Consider the following 18,557-nt stretch of genomic DNA (forward strand, 5'->3'; position numbering starts at 1 on the left):
AAAATTAAAAAAAAAAAATCTTAAGAAAATTAAAATAATATATTTGGGAATTCGGCTTCAAATAGCTCACGCACTTCACACTAAGCCACCCCTATAAATTTTTTGTTCTGTTTTATTTTTGTTCTTGCCTTTTCTGAGTTTTGCCCAAATATTTCCATTACAGCCAACGAGTCTTGTACAGCAGTAAAGGAGCATATGATATTTAGTATCAAGTTCTAGGTGTTTTTGTAATGAAAGGCACCAATTGCAGATTAGTCGATTTGACAACATAGAGTTTCTGATGCAATTTCCATACATTGAACCATAAATTGTTTTATATAATTTAGAAGATAACTAACTACATTGATTAAATATTTAAACTTGTCCGATTCAACTCCTAAGTTAGAACTAATCTTTCAGTACAACCAACATAATAAAAGTTGAACTCATTATTTGCTTTGTTTTTTTTTTCTTGTTTATTTCTTCCTTGTTAGACTACTATATCTACTATATATTGTAATGATTCCAAGATCTTTGGAAGTGCCTTGACCTTTTATAAACATATTCTCCTATATCTATGTTTTGCAACCAAAAAATAAATAAAAAATAAAAAATGCCGACAACAACAGAAACTTAAAGTAAAAAGTAGAGAGAAAAAAATGGAAAGAAAGAGAAAACAAAAACGATTCACTTCTAGCCTTAATTCAATTCTACAAGCCATTGTGTTTGATTTACCTGCTACAATATGGAAATGAAAGCCCTGTTCAGCTCATTACGGATACTAGTTACAAAGATTATCTCGTTTGTTTTGGTACCATTGGCTTTTCTCCAATCACTTTATTCTGATTTCCCTGGTGAATATGTGTTTGATAGAGCTTACTATTTAGCTGATAGGTATCTTATAAAGGCATTATTCTTTGCAGTTTTTGCTTATAAGCTCAGGTACCGAAAACAAATATATCTACATAATGGCTTTCCTTTACAACGGTACCAAGGTTATAATGTATATTTGAGATTTAAATGTGGTTGTCCAAAAGCGCTAAAGAAAAAAGGGACACCATTAACCCGCCCAATGATTGATTCAGCATTCAAAGTACCAGCAACAGATCCCAACTACATTCTTCAGGTTCAATTTGCAATCAAGGATATATTTGCTGTAAACCATGAGGTTGGCTCGTTGGCGCCTATTTTCTTTAAATTGGCGTGGTACTGTTGTGCCACATACGATGCTAACACCCTGTTAGGCGGCTCCAATGGCGGCTCCAGTGGCGCCACCATAAGATTTGAACCAGAGTTTTTTGATAAAGAACTTATGGGTTTAAATGTTGCACGAAACGCACTAGAGCAAGTTAAATGCAATTTTCCAGAAATCTCATATGCTGACTTGTGGACATTAGCCGGAAAGCTAGCTATCGAAGAAATGGGTGGCCCCACTATAAAGTGGTTGCCTGGAAGGTCTGATTATGTGAATACTGAATACGTCGCGCCTCAAGGTTTGCTACCATTTGGAAATAAGAACACAGATCATATTATTAGTATTAGGCATACATTCACAAGACTAGGACTTGATGATCAAGAAACAGTTGCATTGATCGGAGCACATGGACTAGGAAGATGCTATAAGTATACCAGTGACTGTGAAGGACAATGGAGTAGAGGTCTGCTTCGTTTTTCAAATGAGTTTTTCAGAGTTTTAATATCGGAATCTTGGCATCAAGAAATAGTCCCTGAGACGGGAGGAGTACAATATTATAACAACGATAACAGTCTCAGAATGCTTAATACTGATATGGAGTTGCTTCGGGACCCTGGCTACAAAATTTGGGTCCAAGAGTATGCAAAAGATGAAAATAGATACTTCAAGGATTTTGCTGAAGCATATGCTAAATTACTAGACTTGCGAATCCGTAGAGATGCTAAAGGAACTGTGATTTTACAAGAATCGTATATATACAAGCAAAGGAGAAGCTAAAGAGAATCGAGAGAAGACCGAAATAGGACCGATATAGTAGATAAAATTTGAAAAAAAGAAACAAAAAAATGTTGGTAAAACAATTCAGCTTTGTGTGGAGAATATTCAGTTTGTGTGATAGATTTGTAATCATCTGCTGATTACAAACCTCCACAAAAAAATTCAAGCGAAAAAAAAAAAAGTGGAAGAAAAGAAAAGAAAAGAAAAGAGAAGAAAAGAAACAGGAGATTTCGGGATTTTTTTTTTGGTTTCAAAGAAGCAACCGTCCTAGTCTATTTTGTTTTATACAATTAATAATTACCCAAGTAGTCTAAGTCACCTAAACTATAGTTTGATTGTTTTGAGATTCAACATTCAACATTCAACATTTAACAATATTGTCATTGTTTTATTAATCCTTCATAGCGATACAATACAAAAAATTTATTCATGATCCCTTCATTAGAGGACTACGATATTAGTCCACTGTGGGGCTTCTTGCCCTCGCAACTTCCACTCACAAGATTACCTCAAGACTACTATGCACAATGGGAGACTATTGCTGATAACCTCCCTTCGTTGATCTTGACCAAACGAATACGAAATGTTATTGATAAATTACCTTTATTGACAATTGACAACCTCAACAATGATGAAAGGGAATATAGAAGAGCATACCAAGTACTAGGCTTTCTTGGACACGCCTACGTTTGGGGAACTGATATGCCTATAGATAAACTCCCGCTGCAAATTGCTGAACCTTGGATAGCCGTTGCCGACAAGTTGGGCTTACCACCTGTGGGGACATATGCCTCACTTTGCTTGTGGAACTATAAACAGATTATTCCTAGTGATGATATCCTTGATCTCGATAATCTTACATGCATCAATACTTTTACGGGAGCGATTGATGAGCACTGGTTTTATTTGGTCAGTGTTTATTTTGAACAGAAAGGTGCGTTGGCAATAGCTACAGGTATGGAGGCTCTCAAATGTGCTAAAGAAGGCGACATTCCCATGTTAACAAAGAACTTGCAACAAATGGCCGAAGCTATAGATTTACTTGGAACGGCTCTTATGAGAATGGAAGAGATGTGTGATCCGCATATTTTCTACTTTAGAATCAGGCCGTACTTGGCAGGATGGAAGAACATGGCTAGTGTCGGACTAGATAATGGTGTGTTTTATGGTAATGAAAAAGCACCAAGAGGCTATGCTGGAGGCTCAAATGCACAATCTTCTCTTATACAGTTTTTTGACATCATCTTGGGTGTGAAACATTTTGCTACTGGGGATTTGAAAGCCGATAGTTCGTTCATGGATGAGATGCGTCAGTACATGCCTCGGAAACATCGCGAGTTCCTTACCGCATTGGAACCACATTCAACTACTATAAAGCAGATTGTGCAAGCTGAAGAAGACAAGGAACTTACATTGGCTTTTGATGCATGTTTGGCAATGTTGAAAGCATTTAGAGATAAACACATACAGATTGTTACCAGGTATGTTGTTCTCCAGGCCAAAAAGATTAACAAAATGGGTTCGAACTCTACACTCAGATCCGGGTTGGCTCGTAAGAAGCAGAACGGTGAAGAAAAAGGTACCGGTGGTACTTCCTTGTTACCATTCTTGAAGCAATGTAGAGATGAAACAGGAAATGCTGCCGCTGGTAGTTGGGGTAAACGGATCCTCACAGATGGAATGTTGAGACTCAAGTACTCGAAACCCAATGGAATCAATGAAGATGATTAAATTGATGTTCGTTTGTGTCTATTTTTCTATTCTTTTCTATTCTTTTCTTTGATTTTATTCCTTTATTTTCGTTTCTTAATTTAAGTAGCTAAAGTTGATATTTGCAATGAACAAAGTTTTGTTTGATAATAACAATAATAATAATAATAATAATAATAATAAAGAGTGTAATGTATGTATGTATCTATTGTTTTGCGGGGTGAAAATTCATGTTTTTATCTGTTTTTATCTGTTTTTATCAACTAGGGGTTGAACGGCAGTAGTTTATGGTGGAGTGCGATGGAGTGAGATGAACCTGAGCTAAAACATGATGCTAGCAAAAACAAAAAAAAAAAAAAAAAAAAAGAAAAGAGAAATTAACACTTTTAACACTATTATACCATTTTCAGACACCAATAGTGTATGATTAAAAGACTACTCTCCACAACCATGACAAAGAAGGCAAAAGCACAGGATTTCGTTCTTAAGACTCCGAAAGGTACCAAGGATTGGGCCGACAAGGATATGATCATCAGAGAGGCAATTTTCAACAAATTGTCGACGATGTTCAAGAAGCACGGTGGTGTAACCATTGATACTCCGGTATTTGAGCTTCGTGAAATCCTTACAGGTAAATATGGTGAAGATTCAAAGTTAATTTACAATTTGGAGGATCAGGGAGGTGAATTGACCTCGTTGCGATACGATTTGACTGTGCCATTTGCCAGATTTGTCGCATGTAACAGCGTTAGTTCTATCAAGAGATACCACATTGCCAAGGTCTACAGGAGAGACCAACCAGCAATGACTAAAGGTAGAATGAGGGAGTTTTACCAATGTGATTTCGATATTGCTGGTAATTACGATTTGATGGTCCCAGACTCGGAAATTTTGAATATCTTATGTGAAGGTCTTGTAGGATTGAACATTACTGACTTTAAGGTTAAATTGAATCACAGAAAAATCCTTGATGGTATCTTTGAAGCTTGTGGTGTTCCCGAAGCTGACATCAGAAAAGTTTCATCAGCAATCGACAAGTTGGACAAGTCGCCATGGGATGCAGTGAAGAAGGAGATCTTGGAGAAAGGTCAAAGCGAGGAAACTGCTGACAAGATCTGGACCTTTGTTCAACATAGTGGAAGTATTAGAGAGGTGATTGATATTTTGAAAAAGAGTGAAGGTTTGGAAAATGAGTCTGCACAACAGGGTATTAAGGAGATGGAAGTGCTAGCAGATTATGTTGAAGCATTTGACATTCTGAAACACTTGAGTTTTGACTTGAGTCTAGCAAGAGGATTGGACTATTACACAGGTTTGATCTATGAGGCTGTCACTTCTGCTTCTGCTCCACCTGAAAACGCAAAGGAGTTGAAAGAGAAAGCATCGGAAGAAAAAAAGAAATTAAAGGAAAAGAAAGAAAAGAAGGACAAAAAATCAAAGGATGCTAAGGAAGGATCTACTGAAGTGGCAGCAGCAGTCGAGGAAGAAGAAGATGCATCTGCTTATGTTGGTGTTGGTTCTATTGCAGCAGGTGGTCGTTATGATAACTTGGTTGGTATGTTTTCCAACAACAAATCTATTCCTTGTGTAGGTATCTCATTTGGTGTTGAAAGACTTTTTTCCATTATCAAGCAAAGAGTTGATTTGAGCAAGATGAACTCGCAACACACAGATGTTTATGTTATGGCATTTGGTGGTGGTGAGGGATGGAATGGATTTTTGAAAGAGAGAATGCAAATCACTAATCAGTTATGGAAGGCAGGTATTCATGCCGAGTTCTTGTACAAGGGTAAAGCCAACATTAGAAAGCAATTCGACGGTGCTGAGAAATCAGGTGCAAAAATCGCGGTGATTTTGGGTAAAGAAGAGTACCCTGAAGGCAAATTAAGAATCAAATTATTGGGACAAGGTGAGGAAAATGAGGGTGAATTGATCTCTATTGAAGATTTGATTCCAACTGTTAAGAAAGAATTGGGTAGCATTGAAGTAGAAGATATCACTGCTTCATTGAACAACTTATAGAGAGAAAATATAGTGTATATAAATCCTTGTAATTGTGGAGTATCTTTATTTCTTTTATTCCCGTTTCCAAAAAAAGAAAAAAAAAAAACAGAAAAAAAATTCTATATAAAACCGTACCCTCATATTTGCCATATTTCGTTTTCTAGTATTTCTGCTTGTTAATTTTCTTACTTTTTGTTTTCTTTTTTTTTTTTTGTTTTGTTTTGTTTTTATCTTTTGATCTTTAATTTTGATTCTCATCGAGCTTTTCTATCTTGTGACCTTGTTTAATCTTACCCTGTCTCTTTACCCTATTCCATAACAAATTCACATCGTTAAATACAAACCACCAGATCACACCACACCAGCTCTTGACTTGTGGCAAAGTATCATAAAATTCTGGTGCCATGGCTTTAAGTTGAGGTAATTTTGTCCATGCAATATATGGGAAATCGTGATGCTCATTGTGGTAGCCAACATTCCATGTCAAACGATTCAAAGATCCGTAGTATGAATAAGTCTCTGCTGGTACAGGTATCACGTTGGAGCCATTGACAATTTCTGGGTTTTTGGGGCGATTATTCTCGTTCAAGACATAATGTTCGGCTATAAAGTGACCAGCACAAGGGTGTAAGGAGCCAGCCAAGAATGAGCTCAATATGAAATACATGAAACTTGTTGTTCCGAAAAATTTGATCCAAAAGTAGTCAAATACAGCTTGACCTAAAATGTTGAGTAGGTGAATATATGTGAATTTGATTTGCGTGATAAACATTGGTCTTAATGCGTAAAAGAAGATTTGGCAAGTTGCAAAAAATACTTTTCCTAGCAAGTTGGAGAGGATGATACCTTCCCATTTGGTTGGTAAATCGGTGTCCAAATATTCATCGCCCATGAACTTATGGTGTAACTGGTGGTATGGTTGAAAGGAGGCTGAGTATGGAATACCAATGGGTACATTGGTGAAGATGGCAAAAATCTTGTTATGGAAGGGCTTTTTGAAAAGCAAGTTATGACTAAGCTCGTGAATCGCCAAGAAGATGGCTTGGTTAGCAGTTGCACCAATGACGTATGCCAATATGAAAAATTTCCAGGACAAAAATGGAGTGTTTCTTAGGTAAATTGCAACTGAACATTGTAAAAGAACCACAAGCATCACATACCATTTTGTCTTTGGTTCGTACCCTGTAAGTTTTCTTACCTCGGGGTGTGCTTCTAGAATCTGTTTTCTTCTTAAAACGTGCGGTTCTGCATCATTTGTCCAGTAAAATTCGTTGAGCACTTCAATCGAGGAGTCAGCTGCCGGAGTAACGAATGTATATGTCTTTTCTGAATTCCTATGTTTTATTGACGCGTCCATCCTTTCAATCTCTTTATGGGCTATCCATGTAGTTGCAGGTACAAAAGTGGCAAATAAAGAAAGCCAAAAAGAGGAAGAAGAAGAAGAAGAAGAAAAATAAAAAGGAGCGGAAAGAAGTATATTTCAATCGGTCTAGAGAATAATCGGGTTCTAAGTTTTTGTTTTTTTTTTATTCTTTTTTTTAATTTTTTTCAATCAGTTGATTTTCTACTCTCTCGTTCTTCTTCACTTTTCTTCACCCTGCCCCCTCGTTTCTGCATCGTTTCCGCATCGCGATTAAATTTTTTAAAAATGAAATATTTATTATTTCTATCAATCACTATATGAGTCACGTGATTGTACTCTTTTTCTTTTTCTTCTAATATCGTCCTCCTTTCGAATTAGGTAAATCTTGTTTGTGGTATTTAGTATTCTGTTAACCGTGCGGCGCGGAAGCGTAATCTATAATCTATTTCGTATCTCATTTCGCCACTGTCATAGAATGATGATAAACACTGGTGGCGCAAAATATATACATATATACATATATGATTCTAAATACACATAGGCCAAAAAAGACCGAAATTTTAACACTCTTAGGTTTTTCTTTACAAGTTTTAGATACATACCTTGAATCAATCGCCACTTGCAAGATCTTCATCAAAGTATGACAGCAAAGGAAATGAAAGAAGAAGAAGAAGAAACCGGGTCTCCTGTTCAAGTTTATGTATACGATCTATCACGTGGACTAGCTAGAGTGTATAGTCCCATGATGCTTGGGTTTCAAATTGATGCTATATACCACACTTCAGTAGTGGTACGAGGGAAAGAATACTACTTGGACCAAGGTATAAAGTCGCACCCAGTACATCAATCTGCGCATTTCAAATACGGAATACCTATTGAAAAGATTGATGTTGGAGAGACGTTCATTGATGATGAAATACTCAATGACTTTATTAATGATTTAAATAACCACGAAGAGATGAAGTACCATGCACAGTCCTACGATTTGTTTACTAATAATTGCAACCATTTCACCAATGTTTTGATTGAATTCCTTTGTGACTCTCAATTAGATGAGAGAATATTGAAATTACCCGAGGCAGTATTAGCTAGTCCTGCAGGTCAAATGTTGAAGCAAATGATTGAAAACCAGGCCTAAAGACTTATGTGCTTGAAAATAAGAAAGAAAAAAAAATAGAAAAGGAAATGGAAAAGGAAAATTAGAGTAAGTGAGGCAAAGTGAAGAACTAAATGACTGAAGGACTGAGTGGAACTGTAATTTGGAAGTTTGGACTTGATACGGTATATACATGTTAAGCAAAGTTACAAACTACATGAAAATACGAATTTTATAAAATATGTTTGATTAGAGAAAAAAATCTTATTTTTGAAAATAGTTTATGATGGACTAACGCGTGAAACTGTGAGATTTCAATTGGAATAAAGACCAGCAACATGGGCTACAATTTTTGCAAAAATTTTGATAATTATTTGTCTATATTTGTATATATAAAATATATTATACATGATTATCAATGGACTTTTTGAATTATTGGTATACGTAACTGATAGTAGATTTGTTTCTGTTATTATAATTGTTGTTGGGTGTGAATGTGAGTGAGTGTGAGTAATGTAGGTGTGCTGTGTTTATTACCATAATATAGCTCTAGATCAAACTGAATTATACTTGGGCTTAATGCATGTTTCTGTCACTTGTTTGTCTCAAATAGCACTATGATGTGTAGCAACTCTTTCTGGGTTTCACGTACTACATATTTTTTTAAGGGGTTGTGGTAGGTACCAACACCCCACGCTCCGACAACTTTTTTGCAACATATTTTCAAAATACATCTCTGCAATACATATTCTTCACGACACATCACTATCAAAAGCACATTTAATTTGACCTTGTTTTCAAATATTGTTTTCAAGCCTAGTTTTTAAACCCAGTTTTTCCTGGATCTGTGTTTTATTCTGTCCCCGATATTGGTTTTAAAGAATATCAAGACTTAATTTTTTTTTTCCTTAGAGTAAGTTGTTTTCAAAGTTTGAGAATGACTGATCCATTCAATGTACGTATCAAACGATTTATTGTCCTACACCAGTCTTGAACTCTGCCTTTTGCCCAATTAAAACTTCAAAAAACAGGTTTAGTAATATTAGTAGTAGTCATGTTTAACTTGCTTTTTTGTTTTGTTTTTTTTTTTCCTTTTTTTGTTTTAATTTTCCGTTTTCCATGGATGCTGTAACTAACTTGAAGCTATAGCCCATTGATCCATTCGACCTTTCCATTGATCCAAATGCCTCTTCCACAATACGTGATGGAGTTCATCCACAAGAAGTTAGAAGACACCTGTTTAACGGAAATAATTTTCAGGACACATTTGACCATAGCATTGGTGGAGGTTGTCAAAATGTGATGTCTCAACAACAGTATAATTACCAGTACAAAAATCATCTTGAACCTTCGTCAACCAAGTTCTGGAACTCTGCACCGCCCCCAAATGCACATGCTAATATTGGTTTACTTCAGCATCTAAATCCAATAAAGGAATCAACCACAAGTAGCATGGAGTTTCATGAGAATATCGGTTACGGAATGGAAGATACTTCCTTTGACTCTAGTTTGGCAAGGCTTAGTGACTCGAGAATTAATGCTTCTAGACTGTCGAAGAGTCTGGTACAGCCAACAAGTTCGGGAAGTTTAAGCCACAAGTACACAAAATCACTGTTGATAAATGCCCCGAGTTATGTGCCTATACAATATACCAGAAACTGTGGTCCTGGTACTGGTCCTGGCACTGGCACTGGTACTGGTACTGGTACTGGTACTGGTACTGGTACTGTAAATTCAAATTATAGGTATTCCGCCACTGCTTCGTCCTCGGGGAGTGCAGGCATGAGTTCAGGAACAAAGTATGGAGGTACTGAAGCTGACAAGTCGAGCAGTACTAAAAACTCTTTGTCTACTGAGCAGATGAAAGAGGAGTTGAATAAGCTTAAAGGAGAGGTGTTGATCAAAAATCAAATTATCAAGAATTTGACTGATCAAGTTCGTGTGATGAATAAAAACAGATCCAAAAAGATGTATGTTGAGGTTAGGGATGATTCAGAGCAAAATACAGTCTCTCCTCTTGGTGGGGATGCTTCTGCTTCTGCTTCTGTTGGTGGTGGAGCTGGCGGTGCTGGTGGTGGTACACGTCTTGAATCTGCCACCACGTATCATATCCCTGTAAATCATTATCAATTGTTTCAAGACTTATCCAAAACTCTTGAAGAGAAGATGACGGAGTTGGATGAGACAAACGAGAGGTTGGAGATTATACTCATTTCGCAAGACCTTGTACAGAAACAAGGCTTTGCTAGTGGAATTAATGTAGAGCAATTGAGTCAGAATTTGCTTTACAAATTGCAGAATTTGCAACAGGAAAATGAAGAATTGGTAGAGATGGTGAGTTTCGGTAACACCACAAGTTTAAAGATTGAAAATGGGCTCTTGAAGAGAGAAATTAGACAGTTGAGAGAGAAACTTGGAAACAGAGCAGAGATGGACGAGTGCAAAGCAATAGAGGATAAAGATGCAAAAAGAAAAGAAAAGAAGTTATGATAACAAAATATTTAAAAGAAGCTCCAGGAGCTCTAGAAGCTAAAGAATTCGAATATATAGCCAAGTAAAAGAATATGAGCTTGGTATTTAATAAAGAAGCATGTTGTTTGTTTGTTTTTTTTTTGGTGTTTTTTTTTTTTTGCAAATAATCTTTATATGCGATATAAAGAAACCATGCACCGCAACTTTATCCAGTTAACGGCATAATTTTAGACTCGGTGTTAAGAAAGTGGAGACCACACTAAATCATCAGGAGGCAAGCATTATAAAGTGCCGTTGATGGTGAGGATTGCTCATCACTCATTCACCAATTTTCTCGCACGCACAAACACGCACAAATACGTCAATTCGATGCTGATCTCGTCCTCTCTCTCTCTCTCTCATTCCCACTCTCTCTGTCCATTGTGGTAAAATTGTTAATGCTACACATGTGGTTATGTTACAATTCAAAAGAAAATAAAAGAAATAAAGAATCAACATTCAATAGGGAATCAAGCTTTGGCTTGGCTTGGCTTGGCATCCCATGCCATGCCATGTCACTTTGAATACCCCTTTACCGTTTTCTCTCTTCTTTTTTATTTTTGTTTTCTTTTCTTTCCTGGTTAACAAACTAATATTTGTGTTGTGCATTAACACTTTTCATCTTAACTGATTTTCATTCGCCCTCCCACCCCCTTTCGTCTCATGTTAAATTACATTTAAGTTGAAAGCAAAATAAAAGTTTGTTGTGTGCGCATGGAGCATGTCCTTTTTTTTATATTTTTTTTTTAATTTTTCGTTTTGGTCCCCACGATAAATTTTGGGCTCTCTTGTACACTCATGACGTCACGTCAATTGTATTTCCAAAGGCAATTTGATAACCTCAAGGTTTTTTGAAAAAAAAAATTGACTAAGGGAAGGGGCGGTAAGTCTGAAGTCGGAGAATATAGGTGTTACAAGGATAAGAGCAATGTTTGCTATAAAACTAACATGGCTGAGTTATATTTTCAACTTGGGATCTGAGGAGGAGGAAAGTGAAAGTGAAAGTGAAAGGGTAAAAAGGAAGAAGAAGTGGAAGAGATAAAAAAAATAGATACAGGAGTGCTAGGCCAAAAAAAAAGTAAGTCTAGACTGTGCAAGTTTATGTATGTTTGTTTGTTTGTTTGTATGTTTGATTAATTGATTGTATCAATATAATCATTTTGTACTTTTAATTTTCTGTTCTACTCCAAAATATTCTATTTGTTCCCTCTTTGTGTTCGGCACCAATCCTTCCGCTGTTTTTTCTTTTTTTTTTTTTTCGTTTTTTGTATTGCGCCGATGGCTTCGTCTGTCTCTCTCCGTTGATTGTGAAAGAGCGGGAGAATAACACATTGCACACTCAAATATTTGTTTGATGATTCAGTATTGCAAACGGTGTACCAAATGTTGTTGTTTTTTTATTTCATTTTCCATCTGTTTCCATTTCTTCCGTCTTCTTTCAGTTCTTGGCACTCATTTTTCCTTAAAGGAGAGCCGAATACTAGAAAATGAATGGGAAAGGGGACATACTCACAAACACACACACACACACACACACACTAGGCAGTATGGGATTAAGTACATCTTTCCGAAAGTAACACATTCAACACACTCTGAAACTTGCTTCTATTTTTATAATCCAACATCCAGGAGTTTCTCCTTATAATTCTTATCAAGTGTCCATAAAATAAAGTCTATCCTTATATATATATATAGGTATAAGTATACGTACTATTGTGTTTCTTGTTTGTATTTAAACTTCTAGTGACACTTTTATTTTAAACTCTATTGTTCTTTGATACAATCGATTTGGAGTTTGCATTGTATTTTTTTTTTTTAAACATATTCATTTACATGTGTCGCATAGCACTGTCACAAGTAACAAGTGTACGACTGCTGAGCATCGGTTTGAGCTGGTAGCTCACCGATACCAGCGGTTTGAGTTCGTGACTTGATAGGCTATATTCCAACTAAGTGTAATTGTCAATGATCGCACCTATAAAGGTCTCAATGCTCATAAGTTAAGAGAGTAAATTGTCTCATACAAAGTCACTAGTAAGGAGAATCGTGAGAGTATACACTCTGCACGTTCACCTAGTGATTTGTGTTCAATGTAGTTGACCGTATAAAATCTATATTTTACCGATATTTCTATATAATAGTGATAAGTTAATTTTACCACTTCTCGTTCCTATTTATATAAACTCATCTCGTTTGAAGTTTCAAGTTTCCCATGTCGTGCAATATTCTCCAAATATTCACTTAGCGGAAACGAGGGCACAGAGCGTCCAGTGTGTGTCGCACTGTGACATCTTCCCCCCTTCAAAGTCAGATGAAAGATACGGCCTAATTTCAGTTGTACTTTGGAAAAATATTGATTTGAGGTAAGATAACTGTACAGTATGATGATAACCGTTGTGGCCTCCCCCCCTGCAAAGCAAAGGCTTACCTATTAAAAGTGAGCGAAGCGGCAACAAAAGGTTTCGACAATTTCCTGAAATTCTATTGAATAAAAAGGGAAATGTTCTCATCAACGTTTGTAGCAAATGAATACCTTCAAATCCAAAAACCAAATATTGCGGGTTTTGTTCAGTTATTGTTGGGATATAATTATCTTTCACGCCGTGCGGGTTACGAGTCGACGTCGACAATACATTGGGTAAAGTAAAAAGCATTTCACCATCAACTAGCCGCGCGCCTGGGTCTGTTTGTTCGGAATTCGTCGACAAAATATCAAGACTTCGGTTAAAAACTCCCCTACTACTAAAAACGGAAAGTCAGCATCTCCAATACTCTAATAATTGAACGTCCTGTAGAAACACTGAGGTTTCAAAAAATTAGTTGGTTAAATCCTTTCGGGATTTTCGTCCCACGGCAGCTACCTTCTCCGTCGTTTTTGAAAGGTGTATCTTCTCACCCGAAACACTGAGGTTTCATAAAATTAGTTGGTTAAATCCTTTCGGGACCTTCGTCCCACGGCAGCTACCTTTTCCGTCGTTTTCTGAAAGGTGTAATTCTACCTCACCGATAACCCGTGTAGTTTGTTTAGTCTGCTACCATCATACTCAGATGAGTCCGTAGACAGTAATGATGATTTCTTAAACGCTGCTTTAACGGTGCTTATTTACCTTCTAGAATGTAATAAGTCTTTTTTAAAAAAATGATATAAACCCAAATTAGGGATGTGGTCATTATCCTAAAAATACTTTCCTCGATCTTTGCACCAATTGAGGGTAGCCACTTATACCCGTGCAATCTTCGGTACTCGTTTCAACGCCATGCCTATCACACGTACAGCCTTCAAACTATAGCCAAGTCAGCAGACACGACTCTATTCGGTCTATAGTTGCACTCTGTCTAACGTCTACAACCTTCGCCCTTTGTCAACTGATGGGTGAATATTCCATCATAAAGTGTTGACAGTATACGCTATTTGATATTTTCTGGTGTAGTCTCGGATACGTCCCGATGACTACGATGCATTATGTTCCATTGGACTAAACTCGCATAGTTCTCCAATGAGGAGTAGCTCCTCCTTTAAACTGTAGTTCACAATAGTGAAGCTATTAATTCGTGGATAGGAGATTTACTCTTCCACAGGTCCTTCTCATAAATGATATTGACCAAATGTTGAAATGCCAAGGTATTGAAATGTCATGATCATTCAATATCCTGGTCGACAATACTGCTTAACAGTAGCCTCAACCAATGTATCAATTACTTGAAATATTAGGTAACCATATCAAATCATTCAAATAACATGATTTGTAAGGATTTGAGTTCCTCACTCTGGTCGCCATTCTGTCGCATAGCACTGTCACAAGTAACAAGTGTACGACTGCTGAGCATCGGTTTGAGCTGGTAGCTCACCGATACCAGCGGTTTGAGTTCGTGACTTGATAGGCTATATTCCAACTAAGTGTAATTGTCAATGATCGCACCTATAAAGGTCTCAATGCTCATAAGTTAAGAGAGTAAATTGTCTCATACAAAGTCACTAGTAAGGAGAATCGTGAGAGTATACACTCTGCACGTTCACCTAGTGATTTGTGTTCAATGTAGTTGACCGTATAAAATCTATATTTTACCGATATTTCTATATAATAGTGATAAGTTAATTTTACCACTTCTCGTTCCTATTTATATAAACTCATCTCGTTTGAAGTTTCAAGTTTCCCATGTCGTGCAATATTCTCCAAATATTCACTTAGCGGAAACGAGGGCACAGAGCGTCCAGTGTGTGTCGCACTGTGACATCATGTATATAAAAAAAAGTCACGAATATATATAAATATACATATACATATATATATAATTGAAGCAACTTCCCAATCCCATAATACTCATCTAAACTGTATACTTTGTCACATCCAACACTTCTTTTTATAATCAGCATCTTCATCACAGTTGTCCAATAAAATAATAAGAGAACCAAAAATCAAAAATCAAAAATCAATCAAAAAAACCCTATTATTCATACTTTTTTTATTTCATTCACATTTTCAACTTGAGAATTTCATTGGCTCAATATATACATATATAATCAGTATCCTACTATATAACGCGAATCGGAATAAATTCCTAGACCCAGACAAGTTTTTCCGAAATTACAATTTTAGGCAAATCATTTTAAACACGTTGGTTGCTAAAAAATTAACACATATTTGTTTCGGCAATTATCCTCCATCGTTTTTTGTAAAAAGAAAACCATAAGAAACGTCGAAGAAAAAAATAAAACAACTAGACAGCCATCAACAAACAATCATTATCATTTAAATAAAATTGCCTCAATTGTATCCTTTAGCAACTGAGAAAGGAGAGTGGATTATATGTTTAATTTAGAGAATCGATGATGAATTCCAACAACAATAAACAACCATTTAAATTCTCAAAGGAGAAGATTTTGCCCAACTCAAACCCTCGTTCACCATTTTACAGCAATTTACCACCACATGACTCCAAACCAATTGACACTCTAATTGAGTTTTTCAAGTTTTGGAAGTACTTTATCAAATCCATCATCTACTATTTCAAGGAGATTTTGTTGGTGAAGGAACTTGAAGCCAACTTAAACTACCAACTCATCAATGCAGTGCAATTTCCTGGGTGTAAAGACTTGCCACAGCGCATACTCCATGACATCAACATTGGTATACAAAAGAGCAATACTACACCTACAAAGGAGATGAGAAAAACCTTGTCTGGAACAAGTTTAAGCTCTATGAACAGCAATGCCACAGCTATTGGTGGTGCTGGTGCTGGTAATAACAATAATAGTGGTGCTGGTGCTGGTGGTGCTGGTGGAAATGGCATCACCCCCATGAACTCACATAATATCCCCTCTGGTCCCATCACTGGCGCAAGCGCTAATGGACAACGTCTGATGGTAGCTGCTGGAAACACTAGTGGTGCTGCTGGCAATCCTGGTGGTGGTTTAGAGAAAGGACAACGTCCAGGATTGTTCAAGACAAAGTCAAGTTCAAACCAGAGTTTTTTGAAAAAAAATGCGACAAATTTGCACAAGAGAAACACGTCACTATCGTCGTTGAACCCATTACCCCATTTGGCTAATGGTCAGCACCATACGCATCAGCAACTGCAATATCAGCAGTATCAACAAACACAAGGCGGAGCATCTACTCCGCCATTGATTACATCACAAAACACAAACGATGTACAGATTCCGCAACACATGTTTCCAGAAAACTCCTTGTTTACTAGTCTTCCCGCTTTGCTCTTGAGTTCGCATCACACAGCATATACCAAAAATAGCAAGTTGCACAAGGATCTTGCTACAAAATTGATTCCAAGATTAGAGGTCTTGTTGAAACAGGTTTCACACAAGATTAAGGAAATCAAAAACTCATTGCGCAATGATTCATTTGCAAATACTGACTTGTCAAAGGAAATTTCACAAACGGGACAAGTGTTGAGCAGGTACATGACCTCGATTGAGATTTATTGCGGCTCCAAGCCTGTTATTAAAGATATTAAAACCGAAGACGAGAATGGCACGCCAATTGTTGAAGATGGCGAGTTTGCTGCATTGGATGATCCATTGCTCTTAAAACTCAAGGTTGATTCTAGATTAAAGACGCAATTGGTTTTTGAAAATTATATGTTTGCTTCATACTTGAATTTGCAAAATATCAGTCGCGACTTGTTTACATACTTGTTGAAGGAATTGAATTTGGTGGTTGATAAATTTGGCAAGTTGGATCTCAATACGGAGTTTTATCAATTTTTAAAGACAAAGATTAGTACTTCGTCCACCAAGGATTGGGAGTATTTTATTAGCCATAATCCTGCATTTGTGAACCCATACGGTGAAACTGAGTTTAATCCACATCGTGAAAGCAGAAACTTTAAAGTGGTGGATTTGCCATATGCACAATCGGTGCAAAATAAATGTATTCGGTTTGGTACCATGTACAAGAAGTCGAAATTGATGAAGAGTTACACTAGAAACTACTATGTTCTTTCATGTAACTACTTGCATGAATTTAGATTTGACAATGAAGTGAGTACCAAAAAGCAAAATAACTCGGCAAAGAAGGAGAAGATTGGTGGATTTATTGGGTATGAGGATGAACCTGAAAAATCGTACAATTTGAATGATTATGCAATTACGGTGAAGGATGAAGGATCTTATAAATTTATCATGACTAAAAAATCCACCAAATCGAAACGTACTTTCAAGTGTTTGAATGAAGCTGATTTTAGGTCATGGTTTGATGATCTTTCTGAGTTATTGAAATTTGGCTCTGACCATTATGCGAGATTTGCCTATATTGAACGTAAGGCAATGCAGAATAATGGTGCTGGTTCTGGTTCTGGTTCTGGTCTTTCAGGAGCAAAGCTCAAGAAGAAGGTTACCGATCCCGAGTTGAGCTCCAACTCATCGACTGCATCGTCTATTGCAGCTGCCAAGGGTCTCAAATTGCAACTTGATGCAAACAATGCTTCTGTGCCAGCACTTTCTGGTATGTTTACACCCAAGATTCGTACACCGCAAGATTCACCATCACTCAACCCTAGTGAAATTAATCCATTTGATGATATACTCAATGGTATACCAAATAATGGTAGTACCGCAAGTTTTGCCACATCTACAAGATCATCTCCTTCGACTACGCCAAAGATTCTTTCACCTAATGGCTCAATGGTAAATTTCCCAATAGTTTCAACCAATGACGGTATTGGCAACAAAAACAGTGTCAATTCTGTTTCTCATGATGATTATTTGAAATTGCAACAGGCATTTATTAAGCAACAGGAGGAGATTATGAGTTTAAAGACCGTTGAGCAGGCAAATATCGAGGTGATTAGATCGCAGTTGCAATCATTGCAACATACCGAGAAGGATCATTTAGCTGAAGATGGACATCATAGTGAAGGTACTGGTGTGGGTGCTGGCTCAGGTGCAGGTACTGGTGCAAATGGAAATGCACATGCACATGGAAGTGAAAGTAACAATAATGGAAATGGTAATGGTGGATTGATGGTGAACAAAGGGTCATCGAACAGTCTCAATTCCTTTGTTCTACAGCCAAACGATGTTTCTGTAGCACAAGCTGCTATTGATAATTTACAGAATCGTGACCCTGAGGGAGGAGTAACCTTTAATTTGGGCGGAGGAGGTGAAGCATATCAAGTTGCAAGTGGCGAAGGAAGTGAGAATGTAAGTGGACTGAGTAGTGGCCAAGGAAGTGCAGAGGGAAGTAGAAGAGATATCCCTACGGTATTTGTTAGTAGTGGACACTGAGTTGTATAGAAGTCGTAATGAACATAGATTAATTTGTTACCTTACTTTTGAAAAATCTTGTTTTATTTTTGCATTCTCTTTTTGTCTTTTTGTTCGTTTCCTCTTAGTCATTGATGTTTAGTATCAATATTGAGATTAAACAATCCATAACGGAATGTATTTGAATTGAGAGAGAGAG

At 36.9% G+C, this 18,557-nt stretch overlaps 6 protein-coding genes across 6 annotated transcripts; all 6 read left to right on the plus strand. All coding sequences in view use genetic code 12, as the record gives it.

Moving 5' to 3' along the window:
* Window positions 1-724: 724 nt before the first annotated feature.
* CCP2 (cytochrome c peroxidase) lies at window positions 725-1,951 on the plus strand (the record flags this gene model as incomplete). The annotated part of the gene is made up of 1 exon (XM_001524992.2): window positions 725-1,951. One exon carries the CDS (start codon window positions 725-727, stop codon window positions 1,949-1,951), a length of 1,227 nt encoding a protein of 408 aa, XP_001525042.2.
* Window positions 1,952-2,380: 429 nt separating this feature from the next.
* On the plus strand, window positions 2,381-3,682 carry BNA2 (tryptophan 2,3- dioxygenase; the record flags this gene model as incomplete). Its single annotated transcript, XM_001524993.2, has 1 exon — window positions 2,381-3,682. The coding sequence occupies one exon, from the start codon at window positions 2,381-2,383 to the stop codon at window positions 3,680-3,682; it is 1,302 nt and encodes a 433-aa protein (XP_001525043.2).
* A 429-nt stretch (window positions 3,683-4,111) lies between these two features.
* On the plus strand, window positions 4,112-5,683 carry HTS1 (Cytoplasmic and mitochondrial histidine tRNA synthetase; the record flags this gene model as incomplete). The annotated part of the gene is made up of 1 exon (XM_001524994.2): window positions 4,112-5,683. The coding sequence occupies one exon, from the start codon at window positions 4,112-4,114 to the stop codon at window positions 5,681-5,683; it is 1,572 nt and encodes a 523-aa protein (XP_001525044.2).
* A 1,985-nt stretch (window positions 5,684-7,668) lies between these two features.
* PVL30_004901 (uncharacterized protein) lies at window positions 7,669-8,166 on the plus strand (the record flags this gene model as incomplete). The annotated part of the gene is made up of 1 exon (XM_001524996.2): window positions 7,669-8,166. The coding sequence occupies one exon, from the start codon at window positions 7,669-7,671 to the stop codon at window positions 8,164-8,166; it is 498 nt and encodes a 165-aa protein (XP_001525046.1).
* A 911-nt stretch (window positions 8,167-9,077) lies between these two features.
* Window positions 9,078-10,614, plus strand: MUM2 (muddled meiosis- protein; the record flags this gene model as incomplete). The annotated part of the gene is made up of 2 exons (XM_001524997.2): window positions 9,078-9,083; window positions 9,274-10,614. The coding sequence occupies 2 exons, from the start codon at window positions 9,078-9,080 to the stop codon at window positions 10,612-10,614; spliced, it is 1,347 nt and encodes a 448-aa protein (XP_001525047.2).
* A 4,852-nt stretch (window positions 10,615-15,466) lies between these two features.
* On the plus strand, window positions 15,467-18,379 carry ASK10 (transcriptional activator; the record flags this gene model as incomplete). Its single annotated transcript, XM_001524998.2, has 1 exon — window positions 15,467-18,379. One exon carries the CDS (start codon window positions 15,467-15,469, stop codon window positions 18,377-18,379), a length of 2,913 nt encoding a protein of 970 aa, XP_001525048.2.
* Between the last annotated feature and the right edge of the window lie 178 nt (window positions 18,380-18,557).

Source organism: Lodderomyces elongisporus, chromosome 6 (assembly GCF_030384665.1).
Source record: "Lodderomyces elongisporus chromosome 6, complete sequence".
NCBI classification, from domain to species: Eukaryota; Fungi; Ascomycota; class Pichiomycetes; order Serinales; family Debaryomycetaceae; genus Lodderomyces; species Lodderomyces elongisporus.